Source organism: Orycteropus afer, unplaced genomic scaffold, assembly GCF_000298275.1.
Source record: "Orycteropus afer afer isolate SDZICR_OR568_19922 unplaced genomic scaffold, OryAfe1.0 scaffold00250, whole genome shotgun sequence".
Lineage (NCBI taxonomy): Eukaryota > Metazoa > Chordata > Mammalia > Tubulidentata > Orycteropodidae > Orycteropus > Orycteropus afer.
In genome coordinates this window covers 4,947,756-4,969,597 of record NW_006921837.1, presented here as the reverse complement: position 1 = coordinate 4,969,597, position 21,842 = coordinate 4,947,756, and the positions used below count along the sequence as shown (strand labels likewise).

Genomic DNA, 21,842 nt, shown 5'->3' with positions numbered 1-21,842 from the left:
TTTTAGCAGAAGCATTGCATGCAGGGAAGGCGAATCCATATCCAGAATAAGTATCTATTCCAGTAAGAACAAAATGCTGTCCTTTCCATGATGGAAGGGGTCCAATGTAATCAACCTGTCATCACTGCTGGCTTATCACTCCGAGGAATGGTTCTGTATCGCGGACTCTGTATTGGTCTCTGCTGTTGGCATATTGGGCACTCAGCAGTGGCGGTAGCCAAATCAGCCTTGGTAAGTAGGAGTCCATGCTGCTGAGCCCATGCGCAACTTCCATCCCTGCCACCATGGCCCCTTTGTTCATGAGCCCATTGAGCAATGACAGGAGTAGCTGGAGAAAAAGTACAGCTGGCTTCCACTGAACTGTCATCCTATCCACCTGACTGTTAAAGTCTTCCTCTGCCAAGGTCACTTTTTGGTGGGCATTCACATGAGAAACAAATACCTTTACTCCTTTAGCCCATTCAGAGAGATCTATCCACATACCTTTTCCCCATACATCCTTATCATCAATCTTCCAATCATGCTCCTTCCAAGTCCCAGACCATTCAGCTTCCTTATGCTCCTCATTCTGACAAAATTGAAAAAAAGTATCAAATATCCGATCACCCAGAGCATCACTTCTCACAAGTACGTGATCTATTGGTGGTGTTATTTCACGTATTAATTTTGCCACCTCACGCCACGGAATATTAGTAGGGCCCATTTTACTAGTAGATGTAGAGTCGCTAGTGTCATCAAAATTAATCAATCTGGAGAACCAATCTAGGAAGCCCATCCTTATGATTTTGTCTCTCTAGAACCACCCCTCTCTCGGTACCAAATGTCTTAGACCGGGTTCTCCAGAGAAACAAAAACCAGCAAAGCTTATATATATATATGGAGAGAGAGAAATTTATCTTAGGAAAATGCCTCACAAACGTATAGAAGCCAGCAAGTCCAAAGTCCCTGGAGCAAATGTCAGGCTGGAGGCTTTTCCTTGCAGGGGCCGAGAAGCTCAAGGCTGGCAGGCAGTACACCCACTGTTGACTCCAACAAATGACAAATCCAAGATCTCCAGGGCCGAACGGTGGACTGCTCACTCACAGACAGTTGTAGGCAGCACAACAGAATCCCGATCCACAGAAGAATGTCTCTCTTCTCAGGATGTCCTTGGATATACTGGAAGCAGGCCACACCCCTAAGGAAACTCCCCTTGAAGAGATTGGCCACTCAGAACACAGTCATCCAATCCCATCATGGGAACAACCACACAAAACTTGGGTCTAGCCAAGTTGACATACAGTTCCAGCTATCACACACCATTCCTCTTCAATTTGTCATTTCCAGTATTGTTGTTGTTGTTGTTGTTGTTATGTGCCGTCGAGTCGGCCCCGACTCATAGCGACCCCTCCTTGGGTTTCCAAGGCAGTATCACTACGGAAGTAGGATTGCCCAACCTTCCTTCCGAGGAGTGGCTGGTGGGTTTGAACCGCCAGCCTTCTGGTTAGCAGTGAAGTGCTTTAGCCACTATGCTACCAGAGCTCCTTAGACCATGTAATTGCCTGATTTAAAATGGCCAAAATCAGACCATTTCAACTCACTAATGCCTAGGATACTGATTTTTATGGGTTTCATTACATTTTTGTCAACTTCCAATTTTCCTATATTTGTACTTCATACATTCCACATTCCAATTATTAATGGATTTTTACTGCTGTTTCTTTTCACTTTGAGTCATGCCCCATCAGCAAATGAAGGTCCTGAAAGCTTTACTCCATTCACATCAATAAGGCAGACTCTATTTTGAGGAGGCAGTGCTTTCTCAGTGGTATTTGAGTGCCTTCAAAGCTGAGGGGCTCATCTTCTTGCACACATCAGGCAATGTTTCAGGGCTATTCATAAAGTTTGCCAGTAATATATCAGACAGTGTCTCACTGCTATTCATAAGGTTTTCAGTAGCCTTTTTTTTCATAAGTAGATGGCCCCATCCTTCTTCTCAGTCTGTCTTCATCTGGAAGCTCTGCTGAAACCTGTCCACCATGGGTAACCCTGTTAGTATTACTGGTGGCATAGTCTCCAAGCTCACAGCAACACACAAGCCACCACAGCGGAACAAACTGACAGACAAGTGGTGGCTGAGAAGCCTTTAGGTACTTATAAATTTCATAAAGTTAATGAAACTTTCAGCAACCAAGAAAAGGCAGATTCACTAAGGATTCAGATCCTTTAGATACTTTACATCCCTTGCAAAATTCTATCACAAACCTGTGACTCTAATTTTTTTTTTTTAACAAAGGAACTAATGTAAACACATTACCAAACTGCCCTCAAAAAGGCAGCCTTATCAACAGAGTGAAAGTTGTATCTGTACCTTGGATATAAGGTAGTAGCAGTTTTTTTAAGTTGACAATATGATGGGGAGAATTGGTATTTGATTATCTTTTAATCTGTATTTTAATTACAAATGAGGCTGAATAGCTGTTCCTACTTTTATGAATCTCTTTACACTAAATACATTAACTTTGTATTATGTATGATGCAAATAATTCTAAACTTTGTATCATGTAATTTTTATTTATGATTTTTGTAGGACATAAAGGCTTTTGCATTTTCCAAAATTTGAATACAGCCAAACTATCACTATTTTCTCCTATGATTTCTTTCATTGCTTTTCTGCTGAGAAAAGCTTTCTTGGCCCATATATATTTTTTTCTTTCAGTTGTTTATTAAAGTTAATTTTGGTAAGAAAAAGAAAGAAAATCAAACTCACTGCCATCAAGTTGATTCTGACTCACAGCGAACCCCACTGGGTTTCCAAGGTGGTAAATCTTTACGGAAGTAGATTGCCCCATCTTCCTTCCATGGAGCAGCTGGTGGGTTTGAATCACTAACCTTCTAGTTAGCAGTCTAATGGCTTAGGCACCGCACCACCAGAGCTCCTTATTTTTATATATAGTTCTTTAATCCATCTGGAATTGACTTTTGCATGGTATAAGCTGAGAAAATAATTTCCCAAGATGGTTAACAATTACTCAGAGTAAACATTTCTTTTTTAAAAAACTTTCTTTTAAGATCAAAGTTGTTTGTTTTCATTTCACTGATTATAGTATGAATAGCAATGCTGTAAAGGGAAAAAGAAATATAGAAGAACCTGGATCCATCAGTAGACAGTGACATTTCAAACTCACAGCAAACCTATACAATGAACTCACAAGACCACTCATCTTTGAAAAGGGTTATCATTTCTAAAAACACATAAGGGTCTATTTTCTCACCTGTCATATTCAATATGAGTGGGAAGCCATTTGGAGAAATAGGTAGACATGTGGGTTATCATATCATTTTTATCTGATCCTGACAGCTCAATTTCACTGCCTGTCTCATGTTAGATAGATCTGAGGGCTGACATCACAGAAAAAGTGCTGTAATTTAATCCATAAAGGCCCATGGTGATGAGGGTAAGAAGAAAAAAAATCTACATAATGTAGCAAAGGTTATTGTGGCCTCTTGATATGAGACTCAGTTTGCAAGCGGAGGGGCAGTATTGTAATTTGCTCAGAATTCCAGCTATTAGTGGGATTTCAAGGGACAGGTAAGGAAGAACATTTTCCATGTGAAAAGTCATCATAGAGAATTTTTTTACCTCTGTAGCATGAAGGCTCCCTCTCTTTTGCATACCTTGCATTTGATATGCACACATACTAAGGGCAACTTATCACAAATATAATACCTGGGCTGCAGAGAACAAAGGAACAAATACCATCTGTTTCCCATAGCCTCTTCTGGCTCCTCAGTCCTGTCTGAGTGTAATTTACATTATTAACTTAATCTACAAAGTCTATGAAAATTAGAGCTTTGACTGCCTTGAGGGACTCCTTAAGCATTCTAAAACAACTGGTATCAATTGCTAGTATTTTCTTTTTATAGCTTGGCTAGATTTTGTTTGTAATTGCACAAGTGAAATATTTACATCATATCATAACAAGGGTAAAAATAAAATTAAATAAAGACAACATAAATAATTTCCCTTCCTAGCTTCCTCAAAAACACATTTTGTATATTCCTTCCATGCCTGTGTCTCTCTATATAAATACATACAAATAAAAGTTTTGCTATTTTTGTCATTTTTTTTAAAATATCATTAATGTGTTACACTGTACTTTCTTTTTTCACTTATCAACATATAATGAACATCACTCCAATAGAATCAAATTAATCTATTATATAAAATACAGCTATACCATCATTTTTCCAAGTATTTCAGTACCAATACATATTGACTATATTTCTAGGTCCTGTCCACTAGAAACTATGCTACATTGGACATCCTTATGTATATATTTGGACCAATTCGTATTTTTATTTCTAACACCTAAACACCAAATGCAGAGCTGCTAGAACTAAAACAATATTGTTAAGAGTAAATATATGTTTCCAAATTACTTTCCAAAAGTTTTCAGCAGCTCATATTTCCATAAGCAATGTTTAAAAGTGACTGAGAACTTGCAGTTCTGCTAAAATGGAGTGCCCCGTTCCTCCCAGGCCCTCCAGCTCACAACTGAAAAACACAGGACATAATATAACAAACATGCATAGGAAGATTCTGTAAAGTAGGAAGGAGAATGGCCGAGGGATCCCTGGATGTGAGGAACAACATAGTAGTAAGTCTCCTGGTTTCCTTATTGCCTTCCCTATATCCAGGAGCCCTGGTGGTACAGTGCCTAAGGCAACTGACTGGCAACCAGAAGGTTCAAACCCACCAGCTGCTCTACGGAAGAAAGAAGGGGCAATCTACTTTTGTGAAGATTTGCCACCTTGGAAGCCCAGTGGAGGTTACTATAAGTTGGAATTGACTCGATGACAGTGAGTTTGCTTTGGGTGTTTTATATCCAGGACAAGGCACTGCAGAAGTCTCCAAAAAAGAGACCCAAGGAAAGTCCATTTCCCTTCTCAAAAGGCCAGTGAAAAAGTGGCCCAACAACAGAAAACCTCTTGGCAATACCTGCCCTACTCCAATCAAACACCAATGGAAAACATGAACATAAACCTCTCTCTCCCCTGCAGTTTCAGTGAGACCAGACAGGGAGTTGTTTTCCCACCCAATCTAACTGACCCAGGAAAGCAGGTGCACTTCAATTTCCTCACCAGGTGGTGTCAGCAAGGCCAAGCAGGAAGCCAATCTCCCAACCACAGGCCAGTGGAAAGAGATGACACTGACCTGATTCTCCTGCAGGGATAACATTATAGTATCCATAAGACTGAGAAGGCAGCTGATCTATTCTCCAACCAGCAGAAGCAGGTGGTGCTCTAATTCCCACCCTAGAGTAGGTTTGACAAAGGTGCAAGCCCAAGCAGCAACAATGAGACTTCATAAGGCAGTACCAGATGAGGAAGGTCACCAATATGCTTCACTACCACCACCCTGCCCTGCCTTATCAACAGGGCCCAGTGAGTTTTCCATGTTAGAGGCTTTCCTCAAATATCTGCTGATTCTTGGTCATCCACTGATATTTAAGAATGATGCACTAAAATCAGTGGCACAGTCTGTGTGCTTAAGCAGGGTATATGACTGAAGCTCTGGGCAGGTTATCAGGCAAGGTTTCACTGGCTGCAGTTGGTGACCCAATGGCAGTCTCTGTAAAGCCTGTATCAGGGACTTGTTGGTTTCCCTGAGAGGACTCTCCTAACTGTGGCCTATGGTATGTAAGCCAATTTGCCAACTGTCTGTGAGTCAAGTATGGAGACTCTTACCTTTCATTAAACATTCATAAAATTATCTAATTTTCCATAAGTTGCCTTATCCCCCTCCTCTTAACTGTGTCTGGAAAGCCCTAGTCTACAAACTATCCAGTTCACATTATGCAGAAGAAAATTCCAAGCCTCCTGCTGCAGTGGAAGAAGAATCCACTGGAATTTAGGGTTGGGGAGGAGGTCCAGGGATCAAATCTCTATATGCACATTTCCCATCAATCTTCCTTATCAGAAGTCTCACCTCCCCCTCACCTGCAATTCCCAAGGCTTCTATAGTTCTGTCTTGCAGTATCCATGTCTCTTATTGGCCATTCCTCTTACCCACCAGCCACTCCTCGGAAGGAAGGTTGGGCAATCCTACTTCCGTAGTGATACTGCCTCGGAAACCCAAGGAGGGGTCGCTATGAGTCAGGGCTGACTCGATGGCACATAACAACAACAACAACAACTTGCAGACAATAAGGAGTATCAGTAATTTCCATCATGCTAAGTTAATAAACATCATCTGTAGATGTTCCAGCTTCCCAAGACAGAAACAAGGTGGCAACACTTTTCTGCTTTAGTTGTCTTTCCTTTTCTCTTTGCCCTTGTAGTTCTGTGCTTCTGTAATACCTTTATACTCTCATTTTAAGGAGCCCTGGTGGTGCAACAGTTAGTGATCAGGTGATAACTGCAGGGATGGATTACCCAATAAGCAAGGTAAGGACAGGTTTACTTACTAATGTATAACGAAAAATTTCACATTTTTCACTAGAGATTAAGAAGTAAGCACTAGTAAGCTCATGCTTACCAGTGCTTACTGGAATACTCTGTCTCTGTCAGGGATTGTAAATTTGGTTCTGTGGGAAGGTGCCATGGGTTAGGATAGAGACAGATGATAGCCATACCTAGAAGCATAATCTTTGATGTGGGAGATAAAAGGGAAGATGAAAGCCACACGGGCACAAGTAAGCCCATATTTACCTTTCTTATTAGGTAATCTGACATTGGATAACTGAGAAGTTGATGGTTTGAACCCACCAGCAGCTCTGCAGAAGGCCTGGCAATTTGCTTTCATTGAGAATGTTCAATGTCTTTAGTCAGAAGAGAAATGAAATTGAAAACCACAATGAGACACTATTTCACTCTCACTACCCACTGCCGTGAGTCGGATCCAACTTGGGTTTCCAAGGCAGTATCACTACAAAAGTAGATTGCCCAACCTTCCTTCCAAGGAGTGGCTGGTGGGTTTGAAACTGACTAAGATAACTAAGATAATAAAAATAAAAGATGTTGGCAAGAATTTGAGGAAAGTAGAACCCTTGTCAACTGCTATTTGAAATGCAAAAGGGTATAGCCATTGTGAAAAATGAGTTTAGCAGTTCTCAAAAATCTAAAAATAGATCTACCATATGATCAGCAATTTTACTGCTAGGAATATACCAAAGGGACTTGAAATCAGTGACAAATAAACATGCACACTAATTAATGTTCATTGCAGCACTATTTTATTCACAACAGCCAAGTGATGGAAACAACCTAACTGCCCATCAATGAATTAATGGATAAATAAAATGGGGCATATACATGTACAAGGGAATACTACTCAGTAAGAAAAAGAAATAAAGTCCTGACACATGCTACAACATGGATGGAGCTTGAAGACATTATGCTCAGTGAAATAAGTCAATCAGAAAAGGGTAAATACTATATGACTTCACTTATATTAAAAGACAAGAAAAGGCAAATGTATAGATACCAAAGTTATTAGTGGTTACCAGGGACAGGAGAGAGTGGGAAAGGGAGCACTGAGTTTCTGTTTATGGTGATAAAAAATTTCTATTAATGGTAATGGTTGCACAGGCAAGTAACATAACAATTTCAAAAAACTGTATACCTATAAAAAGTTGAATGGGCAAATGTTGTACAGTTTTGTAACAATAAGAAAACAACATAAAAAGAGCAGCTAGTGGGGCTGCTTGTGAACAACCAAACAGCTCATGGGACTTGGTTTTGAGGTTTAGAGTCATGGTTTCATGGAACATTCCATTTAAGTGGCCTACTATTATTTTTAGTACTTCTACCTCCTAGTTTGCTGCATAGTATCTGGGGTCTTAAGTTTGCAAGCAGCCACGGAAGGTACAATTATTGTTTCCATTAACCTGGAGAAACATAGGAAGAAGGAGAGGCAGGAATAGGAGGAGGAAATGGAAAGTGTGGCTAACTGCCTCCATGAACAACTACCTCCTTTGTTGTGAACCAGAAGTGGATGGTACCCAGCTACCATTACTAAATGTTTTATAAAATATTCTATAGAAGAATCCTCATGGGGGTAGGATGTGAGGATGTAAAACATAATTTAAAATCTTAATGAAATCTAAATATTCTGGAGCCATTGAACCCCTGAAATTACTACTTGGAGATAATCTTTAAACCTTAAACCAAAAATAGCCCCTGAAGTCTTCTTTAAGCCAAACAACAGTTTAGCTTATTTAGTAAAGAATCCTGCCTTGAGCATCGTGCTTTTTCAGAGAATTAGCTATATGGGATCAAATTGACAACAGTGACTCAAAAGTTTAGATAGGAACTTTGGGGCAGTGAATTTGTCAATGTGGCAGGAACAGTTTGGAAAAGGAGAACAACCTTTGTCTGCTTTAGCTGAAAAGGATTGCAATATAATCAGTGTCATTGAACTACACATGCAGAAACTGTTGACGAGGTACAGGTATTGCTGTGTATATTTTCAACATTAAAAAAAGAAAGAAGGAAAGCAAAGAAATGATTATAACATTGAAAACCTTACAGGCAGTTCTATTCTCTCACGTAGGGTCACTATGAGTCAGAATCAATCAATGGCACCCAAGAACAACTCTCATTTCAGTACAGTTTCAAAAGAGAACAACTATAACCACATGTTTTCAAATGACCATTACTAACTCTCCACCTGTTCCTTTCTTACTCCTAGAATTTCTGGCACTTTGCAAGTAAGGTCTCCTGGACTTACACTCCATCTTTCTTACTGTTTCTCTATGTCTCTATAATCTGGCTTTGTGTGGTCCAATGTTTGTTTTCAAATGCCTCTCAAACCACTAACGTCATCCCCACCAGTGGCCTCTTTCCATTCTTCTGTTGGAGTTTAAAAATAAGACATCAAATTTTTTAGAACTTAACTGCCTCTCCATAAGAGATTTCACTGCTTATTTGTTAAAATTCTTGTCCACCTCTTCCATTAGTTCTGCTTCAGTTAAGAGCTGTCTATTCTTCTTCTTCCTCTTTCAAGTGCTGTATCTCCTTAAATGGGCTATAAGATCTTTCTGCCTACTCATGACTTCTTCACTTACTGAACACCTCATCAGGACAGGTTGTAGCAAAAAAAGCACACAGTGAGAGAAAGCTGTTCTCTTCAAGACCATGGAGTTAGTCTTCTCCCAGTCTCACATATGGGGGCAGACAGACCCACCAATACAAGCCTGTTCCAGATGTCCTGAGAAAAGGACTATCAAGCCCCAACCATAACCACATACAGAGACTGAACATCCCTGAGGAGGACTCTGCAGATTCTGGGTCCTGTGGAAGTCCCAAGGTCCAGCACTCACCTCAAGCTTTGAGGACAAGGGTGTCATCTCTGCCCTGGCTCCCTTGGCTCTCACATAGTCCATCTCCCGTATCTCTTCCACAATGCTAAAACCTCACTTTCCAGACCCCCTCGATATACTCACCCTACTCGTTGTGTTACTCCAGAGAGTGAACAGAGGAGAAGTCAGGGTCAGGGGTGTGCATTCAGGTCACCATCTTCCAACTACTGCTAAAGTTTCTAAATATTCATTAGGGGACACAGATATCTCAGAAATTTCCATGGAAGACCAAACATGTCATGCCCTGAGAGTCTGAGTGATTTAGTTCTTCCCAGTTAAAGTGTCTCTGGAATTGGGTCAGTGGTGGGTATTTTAGATAGAGTGATCAGAGCACCTCTGAGAAAAGGTGATACTTGAACAAAAACTGCACGGTCTGAGCACATCAGCAATGCAAACTCTGGGGAAGAGCATTTAGACATGGGGAACAGCAACTGGGAAAAGGCCTGAGTATAATAGGCTTAGTGTGTTCAAAAAGCAACAGGAAAAACCATGTGACAAATACAAAGTAACCAAAATGAATTTTAAAAGACAAGGGCTGAGAGGTCAAGCAGGGATTACATCAGGCAGAACACAGTAGAGCATGGTAAAGGGCAAGAGCATTATTCTAAAGTGATCGGAAGCTATTAGAGTCTGACTATGGAAGAAAGAAAAGCTGATTTACATTGTACATGAGGTTCTCTAGTTGCAATACAGAGACCAGACTGTGAGCATAAGAAATGATGTCAGAACATCTCTTGAGAAACTATTTAGTGAAAAATGAGACAGGCACAAGGAAACATTAGATGCAGTGAAGCCAGAAAAGTGAGACTATTAAAAATAAATAGGCAAGAATAACTTATTTCCAGCCATAATGGATTAAGGGGCACAGGATTCACCCTTTCATCTACAACAATGAAAAAATGGTCAAGATATCTGAAGCCAAGTTTTCAAAAACAATGAACCCAGAACGATAAAGGAAAGTTATTCCTGAGTGAGGGGAAGAAGCAAAGTTTGTTGACACTTCCATCTAACTTTCAATTTGAAATGATTAATATGCAATGTAATAACATGCTAAAAGGCAAATATCAAGATAAGAGTCTAATTGTTGTCATGGTGGTTATGTGTCATTGAGTCGGACCCGATTTATAGCAACCCCCCTTGGGTTTCAAAGGCACTATTACTATGGAAGTAGATTGCCCAACCTTCCTTCCGAGGAGCGGCTGGTGGGTTTGAACCACCAGGCTTCTGGTTAGCAGTCAAGTGCCTTAGGCACTACGCTACATTCTACACATGCCTTCCAAGAGACTAATATACTCAATTAAAATCATGAACTCATAGATAGAGGTATTTGTGTGAAAAGACATTCTTTGAGATGAAATATGTAAAATCTCATATACCAGCACTAAAAGATAAACATATACAATCAATTTGATAATGGGACACTAGCTTTGACCCCAATTAAACAAAATGTTATTTTCCCACAAAAAAAAAAATGAATTCTATTTTTATTAGTAGACCTATATTACAAAAATTTTACTCAATTTTTATTATATCTTCCATTTTTTCTGATTTATCTTTTCTTATGTAAGTACCTACATAATATTCTCAGATGTGCCTCTTGACCCACAAGGCTTGTTCACAGAAAAAAGTTTACAAACCCCTGATCTAGAACAATTCCACTACTTCTAGACAGCACTCAGTACTCTAGAACAAGTACAAAGCTAGATCTAGAAATAGATATTAAAGCATATTTTCAGGGCTCATAGGGGCTTCAATGAAGCATGGACAAGGCAGTGCAGAAGAGGTTAATCAGAAATTATCAAAAAGCCAAGGAAGCTTATGGTGTACCCAGCTCAGCTTCTACTTTTAAGACAGGGAGTTAAAACCCAGAGAAAGGGAGGGCTCTGCTCAGTGAAGACCAGACTATAGACTCCGTGACTTTTGCCCTGCAACTTCCTCTGCTCCTTTAACCCTTCTGGGCCTCCAGTTCCTCATTCTACAATTATTACACTAAAGAACAATATAGTCACAAACCACTCAAAGATACAAACCAGAACGAACTTTCACATCTTGCCTTGGACTACTCTAAGATCTAGGAGGCCCCAGACATTTCCCACCCCTGCTTCCGTCCCAGAGATCTTGCTTCAGTCCTGTGTTTTCAAACTGAGATTGTAAGAGGAATATGAAATTCCCAGAAAAAAAATCTTTAAAAAAACAAAAAGCTTTCTATATCAAGTACACGGAGAGCAAGAGACATCCTATAAAAAAGCATATAAAAATATTAATAAAATAGGCACCAAATTGAAGTTATTGATAAACTCATTGGAGAAAACCATACCTTGCTTGGCAGCTGAGTAGTAACATCTCACGATTATGAATCAAAATATATAAAAGAACCAGGAAGGCTTTTGCTCGAATGGAAGCTGAGGGGCTGTCAAATAATCGGATAATTGTGGAGACAAAATCCTGCAAAAGAGAATTTTTCAAAGTTTCTTGAGAACATATGATATAAATAGGGCAATCTTAACTTTCAGAATGAAGAAATTATAATAAACTAATACCACAAAATAATATCACCTGCCATTTTTGCATTCTTAATTGTACCAAGTACAAACGAAATTTTTATCATGTTTTATTTCACTTAACACTAAAAACTTGACAATACTATCTCTGATTTTAAAATAAGGTGGATAAACCTTTAAGAAGGTAGGCAATTTTCCAAAATCCACTCAGTTTAATTCTAGTCAACAAAGCCTGTCAATTAATACGTGAACCACCTAACTGCAAGAGTGGCAGCATCTAGAATGACTAGCAGTTATGACTGAGTATGTGAATGAATCATTGAGCAAACTTACATATTCAGAGATTACAGGCATACCTCAGAGATATTGCAGGGTCAATCCCAGACCACAGCATACAGCAAATATTGCCAATAAAGTGAGTCATACAATTTTTTTTTTGGCTTCCCAGTACACTATTCTGCAGCCTATAAAGTGTGCGATACCATTATTTAAAAGTATGAAATATTTTAAGAATTAACAAAATGTGACACAGAGATATGAAGTGAACACATACTACTGGAAAAATGGCATCAATAGATTAGCTCAATGGGGGTTGCCACAAACCTTCAATTTGTAGAAAACGCAGTATCTCTGAAGTGCAATAAAGCAGAGCACAATAAAATGAAGTATGCTTGTACATCCCCAGTCTATACATTTGAGGTCTGACAGACATAAAGGAAAAACAATACTGAACACAATACATGACATTTTAAATGTCACAAAAGGAAAAGCTGTAATCTTTATTAAAGATTCTTTAATTAAAGGTATTGTACACAACAAGAGGAATACTCACTCATAAGTAAAAATGTTATTTTCCCTCTTAACAGACTGTATTCAGGTGCCCATAGATATGTAAAAAGTAAGTACACACATACAAGGATATAAGTAGCCCGGAACATGGAATCATATTGTTAGCAAGATGGCTACAGAGAACAGAAATATAAGCTCCCAAAGTCCTTAACAGAGGCAAGCAGCTAGAGTAACACAGTGTCCAAAGCAGATTCAAGAAGCTCAGTTATTTCATCCCAACGTAGTCCTTTTAAAAAAGAATTTACACAGCTGTGTACACACTTCTATTTCATGAAATATTTATAAGCAGCAGGCTCTCCCAGTTCCTGAAGCAAATGATCAAAACCAAATTATCATCTAGGGTAAAGCAAACAGAATAAATGCTCAGGTGTCCTTGAGTAGAATGCCTGTTTCCACCTTTCCAGCATCTACACAGTACAAAACCCATTTCCTCATAGCCAACCTCTGAATTTTATACTCTGTGATCCAAGAACCACTATTACAAATATGTTTCCCCCACCAACTTACCCCAACAAGGACAATGAAATATTTGAACAGGAATTTCACCAAAGGAGATACATGGATGTCAAATAAGGGCAGGAAATGATGCTCAACATCACAGTCCTTATGGTAATGCAAACTGAAATCAAATTGAGATCTCAGTATATTCTTAAGAGAATAGCTAAAATGAAGAAGGATGATAATATGAAGCAACTAGAATTCTTCATGCATTGTTAGTAGGAATGAAAAATGCTAGTCAGTCTGGAAAACATTTTGGAAGCTTCAAAAAAAAGGTTAAACATGCACCTACTATATGCACTATTTATTCTAATGAAACAAAAATTATGCTCACAGAAAAACCTACACACTAAAGTTGAAAGCAACATTTTTCAAAATAGTCAAACTAGAAACAGCACAATGGTGCATAAATGCATAAATAACCGTGATACATTCACACAGTGAAATATTACTCAACAATGAAAAGAAATGGACTATTAATACATGTGATCACATGAATGAAGGTTAACTACATTATGTTAAGTGCAAGAAACTAGTCTCACATCCCATTTACTTGACGTTCTGAAAAAGGCAAAACTATGAAAGCAGAGAAGAGGTAGTGATTGCCACAGGTTGTGGTAGAGGGAAGGTTTGATTAAGAGAAGTAGCACAAGAGCATTCTTTGAGGTGTTGGAATTGTTCTGTATTTATCTTGTGGTGGTGACAAGACTTTATGAAGGTTCAAAGCTAAAGAGCCCTGGTAGGACAGTGGTTAAGCACTCAGCTGCTAACCCAAAGACAGGTAGATTCAACCCACCAGCCATTCCATGAGAGAAAGATGTGGCAATAGTCTCCTTGTGTAAAGATGTACAGTCTTGGAAACTTTGTGGAGCAGGTTCTACTCTGTCCTATAGGATTGCTATGAGTCGGCATTGATTTGATAGCAACAGGTATGGTTTTGAGTATTTTTTTAAACTTAATGGAACTGTACACCAAAAAAGTGACTTATATATGTTTTAAAAGTGACAAAAAGTTATTTAAAAAATATATTAAAACATATTTAAAAATCATAACTATATTTCAATATCATACATACACACACATATATCTATATGAGCTCTGGTGATTAAAATGAGGAAGGTATTTGGCTGCTAACGAAAAGGTCACCATTTCAACCCCACCAGCCAATCCATGGGAAAAAGATGAGGGAGTCTGTTTATTAATATACATACATACACACACATGCACATACATATCAATTAGGCAAGCACAATTAAAAAAAGAAAGCAGAGACTTGTGATTTCTGGTCCAGCATGTAAAAAGTTTGGCACACTTCACTCCCATTGTCACAAGAAAAATACAAAAAAAAAAAAACCCTGAACATCAAGGTTCTTCTTGGATCCATCAGAGAACTGAGTCACAGGGGAAACTAACACCTTAAAAACTGGAGGGATAGACAGGCTGATTCAAGAATCACCATATACTGTGTGTAGAAATAGTCACTGCAGGAACCAGAATCAGGTAGGAATACTTAAAGGGTAACTGACTAATTTCTGGAAACAGATTGAACTGTTGTTGTTAGGTGCCATCGAGTCATCTCTGACTCCTAGCAACCCTATGTACAGCAGAACTAAACACTGCCCAGTCCCATGCCAACTCCACAATCCTTGCTATACTTGAGCCCATCGCCACAGTCACTGTGTCAATACATCTCATTGAGGGTCATCCCCTCTTTCATCAACCCTCTACCTTATCAAGCATAACATCCTTCTCCAGGGAATGGTCCCTTCTGACAACATGACCAGGTGAGGCAAAGTCTGGCCATTCTGGCTTCTAAGGAGCATTCCAGCTGCACTTCCTCCAGGACAGATTTATTAGTTCTTTTATCAATTCATGGTACTTTCAGCATTCTTCGCCAGCACCACAACTCAAAAGCATCAATTCTTCTTTGGTATTCCTTATTCATTGTCCAGCTCTCACATGCATATGAGGTGACTGAAAATATCAAGGCTTGTGTCAGGCGCACCTTAATGCTCAGTGCTATACATGTCTGATGTTCTGACTGCTGCTTCCATTGGTGTCAACTGCAGAACCAAGCAATGTGAATGAAGTTTTTGACAACTTCAATCTTTTCTCCATCTATCATGGTGCTGCTTATAGGCCCAGTTGTGGGATTTTTGTTTTCTTTATATTGATGTGTAATCCATACTGCAGATTGTATTCTTCAGTCTTCATCAGTAAGTGCTTCAAGTCATCCTCACTCTCAACAAGCAAAGTAGTGTCATCAGTGTATCACAGGTTGTTAAATGATTCTTCCTCCACTCCTGATGCTATGTTCTGCTTCATATAGACCACTTCTCAGATTATTTGCTCAGCATATAGACTGAATAAGTATGGTGAAAGGATACAACCCTGACACATTCCCTTCTTGATTGTAAACCATGGAATGTCCCCTTGTTCTGTTCGAATGACAGACTCCTGGTGTATGGACAGGTTCCTCATGAGTTCTGGAATTCCCATTCTTCTCAATGTTATCCACAATTTATTATGATCCACACAATCAAATGCTTTTACATAGTCAATAAAACACAAGTAAACATATTTCTGGTATTCTTTGCTTTGAGCCAAGATCCATTTGACATCAGCAATGATATCCCTTGTTCCACATTCTCTTCTGAATCCAGCTTGCAACTTTGGAAGTTCTCTGTCAATATACTGTTGCAGATAACCACCCATTGAAGATCTGTACAGGCGCCAAGTTGACAAGGGGTGGAATTGTGATGGTTATGTTTGTATGTCAACTTGGTTAAGCCTGGTTAAGTGGTTGGGAAGCTGGATGGAGTATTCCCCATGATGAGACTGGCAATCAACTCCATGGTGGAATCTACTGGGAGCAGCTGAGTAGCTGCCTTTGGGTATGTGGTCTGCTTCCTGTCTTTAAGGAGATGCCTCAGGAATGGTCTCCAGTCTTTGGCACACTTGGACCCTGCATGTAGCCATGTCATTGCTCAGCAGCCTGTTATGCTCTGCCGACCTTGGGACTTACAGTGGACTTAAGTTAATGGCCTGCTGTGTGGATTGATAACATCGGGACTGTGCCTTTTTCCTTGTCAATCTTGGGGCTTCTCAGCCTCAGCAGCCAACAGATGTCTGAGTGAAGAAATGCCTCTAGCTCCAGTGGGCCGGGAGCAGGAGGCAGAGCTAGACACCAAGGTTGAGGGGCTTTCACCCAGCCCCTAGAACCTGGCACTTTGAACTTGGAATTAAAGCCTCCAACTTGTAAGAATAAACTCCTGTTTGTTAAGGCCATCCCATTTGTGCTATATTTCTTGTCAGAGCAGCACTAGATAACCAGAACAATATCCCTTGTTCCACGTCCTCTTTTGAATTCAGCTTGCACCTCTGGAAGTTCTCTATGAATATACTGCTGCAGCCGTTTTTCAATTATCTTCAGTAAGATTTTTACTTGTGTGTGATATTAATGATATTCTTTGATAATTTTCACATTCTGTGGGATCACCTTTCTTTGGAATGGGTACCAATACAGATCTCTTCCAGTCAGTTGACCAGGTAGTTATCTTCCAAAACTCTTGGCATAACCAAGTGAGTGCCTCCAGTGGGGCATCTGTTTGTGGAAACATCTCAAGGGTATTCCGTCAATTCCTGGAGCCTTGTTCTTCATGACTTCCTTCAGTGCAGCTTCAACTTCTTCTTTCAAGACTACTCGTTCTTGATCATATGGTACCTTCTCAAACGGATGAAGATCAACCATTTCTTTTTGGTACAGTGACTCTTACATTCCTTGCATCTTCTTTTGATGTTTCCTGCATCATTCACTATTTTGCCCATAGAATCTTTCAATATTGCAACTTGAGGCTCAAATTTTTTCCTCAGTTCTTTCAGCTTGAGAAATGCTGAGCGTGTTCTTCCCTTCTGGTTTTCTAACTCCAAGTTTTTGCACATTTCATTATAGTAATTGGCTTTGTCCACTCAAGCTGCTCTTTGAAATCTTCTGTTCAGCTCTTTTATCCTGTCATTTCTTTCCTTTGCTTTAGCTGCTCTCCATTCATGGGCAAGTTTCAGAGTCTCTTCTGTCAACCAGTTTGGTCTTTTCTTCTTTTCTTGTCTTTTTAGTGACCTCTTGCTTTCTTCATGGATGATGTTCTTGATGTCTTCCCACTATTCTTCTGGTTTTCAGTCAATGGTGTTCAATGCATCAAATTTATTCTTTAGATGGTCTCTAAATTCAGGAGGGATATATTCAAGATCATATTTTGGCTCTTGTGGCCTTTTTTGAATTGCCTTCAACTTCAAGTTGAACTTGCATATGACCAGTTGATGGTCTGTTCCATAATCAGCTCTTGGACTTGTTTTGGCTGAAGATATTGAGCTTTTCGATCTCCTCTCCCCACAGATGTAGTCAATCTGATTCCTGTGTACTCCATCTGGCAAAGTCCACATGTATAGCCACCATCTGCATTGTTGAAAAAAGGTATTTACAATGAATAAGTAGTTCATCTTGTAAAATTCAATTATGCAATCTCCAGCATTATTTCTGTCACCAAGGCCAAATTTTCCAACTACCAGTGATTCTTCTTTGTTTCCAACTTCTGCATTCCAGTCATCAGTGATAATTAACACATCTTGACTGCATATTTGGTCAATTTCAGACTGCAGAAGTTAATAAAAATCTTCAATTTCCTCATCTTTGGCTTTGGTGGTTGATGTGTAAATTTGAATAATAGTCATATTAACTGGTCTTCCTTGTAGGCACATGGGCATTTTCATATCACTGACAGCATTGTACTTCAGGACAGATCTTGAAACATCCTTTGTGATGATGAATGTTATGCCATTCCTCTTCAAACTGCCATTCCTGTCATAGTAGATTATATGGTTGTCTGATACAAAATGGCCAAAAACAGTCCATTTCAGCTCACTAATGCCTAGGATGTCAATCTTTATGCATTCCATTTCATTTTTGACAACTTCCAATTTTCCTAGATTCATACTTCATACATTCCACATTCTAATTATTAATGGATGTTTGCAGCTGTTTCTCAATTTGAGTCATGCCATGTCAGCAAATGGAGGTCTCTAAAGCTTTACTTTATCCGTATCAGTAAGGTTGGTTCTACTCTGATGATGCAGCTCTTACCCAGTCGTATTCTGAGAGCCTTCCAACCTAAGGGGCTCATCTTCTGGCACTGTATCAGACAATGTTTCTGGGCTATTCATAAGTTGCCCAGTAATGTGTCAGACAGTGTTTCTCTGCTGTTTGTAAGGTTTTCCCTGGCCAACTCTTTGAGAAGTGGATGGACTCTTCCTTCTTCCTAATATGTCTGAGTCTGTAAGTTGAAACCTGTGCACAATGGGCAATCCTGATAGTGATTGAAACATTGGTGGCACAGCCTCAAGCCTCACAGCAACATGTAAGCCACCACAGTAGGACAAACTGACAGACAAGTTTGTCTCCCTTAGCTGTTTGAAACCTCTCCACCCCTACTTTCCTACCTCTTGGGGGTGGGGCCTGGATCCTTCCCCTTACCTGGATCCCTGCTGCTGCTCACTCTGTCATCCCCCAGAGATTGAACTAGCTTGTGGGGAAAAAAAAATAATCCTGAAGGTCCAATCTTAAGGAGGACCCAGCACCTTGTCATGAGGTTTACCTCGAGGTATCCCAAAACATTCTGATATACAGGGACAAATCCTCTTATGTTTCCAGGAGGGGGAGGGAAAAAGTAACCATTTTTAAATAGTGCTCTATTCTTAACAACTGGCCTGCCCTCAGGGATACTACTTTGCCAGCGTCTTACTATTGAAAATCTTACAGAGCACAATTCTACTCTGATACTCATGAGTCAGAATCAACTGGACAGCTACTGGTATAAGCAAGATAACCTAAAACTGATTGCCATCAAATCAATTTCAACTCATAGTGACAATACAGACAGAGTAGAACCATCCTGTAAAGTTTCCAAGGCAGTAATATTTACAGAAGCAGACTGCCACATCTTTCTTTTGCAGAGTGGCTAGTGAATTCAAACTGTTGATTTTTTGGTTAGCAGTAGAACTTTTACCCAAAGCACTACCAGGTGTCCTGTTAACCAAGAAAGAGGACGAAAACTCCAGTTCCCCTCTACCTTTAATGTGTGGGAAGGGAAATAGACAACTACAACTGCTTCTAGTCTTCCTAGTTCAAATACCCTCCCACTGTCATCAAGTCAATTCCAACTCATAGCTGCCCCCATAGGGTTTCCAAGACTATAAATCTTTACAGAAACAAACTGCCTCATCTTTCTCTATGGATCAGCTGGTGAGTTCAAAGGCTGAGATATTATCATAGGATCATACCCTCTCTCTACATTCTACTACCACAGCAATATTGCAAGAAGATCATAATCAAAAGAACATTAGTTTCTTTTATAGATACCTCATGTCTAGCTTTCAACAAAAAACTATAAGGCGTACTAAACAGCACCAAACATAGTCAGAAGAAACAGAACAAGCATCAAAATCAGATTAAGATGTGAAAGAGATTTCTGAATTCTCAAACTGGTATTTTAAAATAATTATGATTAATTTTCACTATCTGTCTTTCAGTTTGTCATATAGTGATGGCTTATATGTTCACTATGACACTAGAAACTATGCCATCAATATTTCAAATACCAGCAGGGTCAGTCATGGAGAAAAAGTTTTAGTGGAGCTTCCAGACTAAGACCAATTAGGAAGAAAGGCCTGGTAATCTACTTCTGAAAAGAAAAAGAAAACCCAATACATCCTAACAGTCCAATCCCATTGTGTACAGAGTCAACAAATCAGGGACCAACCAATTCAGCAGCTAACAACAACAAGACAGTTAATACACTAATGGATAGTGGGAAAAGTGGACAACACACAAGGACAGATGAGTAATCTAAGCCGAGAGATAGAAACTAAAAAATAATCAAAGGAAATGCTGGAGATCAAAAACACTATAATAGAAATGAAGACTGTCTTTGATGAGCTCATCAGCGGACTAAACACAGCCAGGACAAGAATTAATTGGCTGAAAGATATATCAATAGAAATATCCCACACTCAAACAGTATGGCATTTCCTTAAAAAACTGAAAATAGAAGTACCATTTGACCCAGCAATTCCATTACTAGGAATATATCCTAAAGAAGTGAGAGAGAGCTATGAACAGACACATGTATGCCTATGTTCATCTCAGCACAATTCATTATAGCAAAGAGATGGAAACAACCTAAATGCCCAACAACGGATGAGCGGATAACCAAATTATGGTACATGCACACAATGAAATACTATGCTACATTAAAGAACAAAGAGGGATACACGAATCATCTCACAACATGGATGAACCTGGAGGACATTATGCTGAGTGAAATAAGTCAGTCGAGAAAGACAAGTACTGTATGAGCCCATTATTGTAAAAAGACAGAGAAGGGTTTGCTTGGGAAATGGAACTCACTTTGTAGGTTACTGGGATGGGGAGGGAAGGGAAGAGGTTAAATTTGGGCTAGTTGGGGTCCACATGCTACCATAGGTAGGGGGAAGGATATATGGAAAGGATCTGTGACCAGCATGATAACATTAGGAAATGGAAGGACACCAAATTGTACACATAAGAGATAGATGACAGATGCTAATACCAACCAATGTGTTCACAATACTGCATTGCCATTAACACCAAACACCAGGCTACAGAAAAACACATAAATACCTGAGAAGATCAGATGGGGGTCAGTGAACAGGAGTATACTCCAGACCAAGGATAGATTCAGCTCAGGCTAATCTTGCACAGATTGTAAGGTTTTGGTAGCTGGGCATTTATACCTGCAGTCCTTATAGAAACAATAGAAGACAGACACAGAGTAATCCCTCACAGACAACCAGACATTATGGGAGAGAGATCCAATAGATCTACCATCTCAGGACCATAGCACAGGGGGACACCGGACTCAATTGGCACAACAAAATACATAAAAGCCTCATTCCTCATCCCACATTGATGAGTAGTGACTGGGGTCTTAAAAGCTTTCAAGCGGCCATCTAAGATGCAGCTAATGGTCTCCTAGCATCAGAAGCAAAGAAGAATGGAAAAAAAAAAGAGGGCATTTGGAAGCAATCAGCCATAGGAAATGATAGCCCTTGAGACCAAAAGAACTAGAGGGTGCCCAGCTACCAATGCCAACCACTCAGGAAAGGATCAAATCTGGAGATCCTGGATAGAGTGGGAGGGAAAATGTGGACAAAATCCAAAAACTCAATAATGACCAGAATTACTGGTCAGATGAAATCTGATGAGACCCCCAATACTATGTCCCTGGAATATATTCTGCACCTGGAATAAAATGCACCCTCAGGGGCTGGCTCTCAGCCCAATAGTTAACAAGATGTACACACAGACCACTCAACCCAGGATGACATATCCACATACTCTATGGTAATACATCCTTTACAGCAATAGCCCATGGGGCACCAGAGGACCAACATTCAAACCGAGGAAATGCAGGACAAACCAGGAGTGCATAAATATCAGGGGCACAGGGGGAGAGTTACAGGGTAGAAAGGGGAGGAGACTGGGTTAGGGTTGGCCATGGTAAATGTGAACTGAAGCTAAATGGAGTGAAACTGAATGTAAAACAAACTCTTAAAATAA

General features: G+C 39.7%; 1 protein-coding gene across 1 annotated transcript in view; it reads right to left on the bottom strand.

The window, feature by feature from the left end:
• The window catches only part of ULK4 (unc-51 like kinase 4), a gene marked incomplete at its 3' end in the record, with an annotated part of 718,552 nt that overhangs the window by 338,514 nt on the left and 358,196 nt on the right, over nucleotides 1-21,842 (bottom strand). Inside the window, exon 21 of the mRNA XM_007949711.1 lies at nucleotides 11,662-11,789. Coding sequence (XP_007947902.1) covers nucleotides 11,662-11,789 — 128 coding nt within the window. The remainder of the gene's footprint in view (nucleotides 1-11,661; nucleotides 11,790-21,842) is intronic.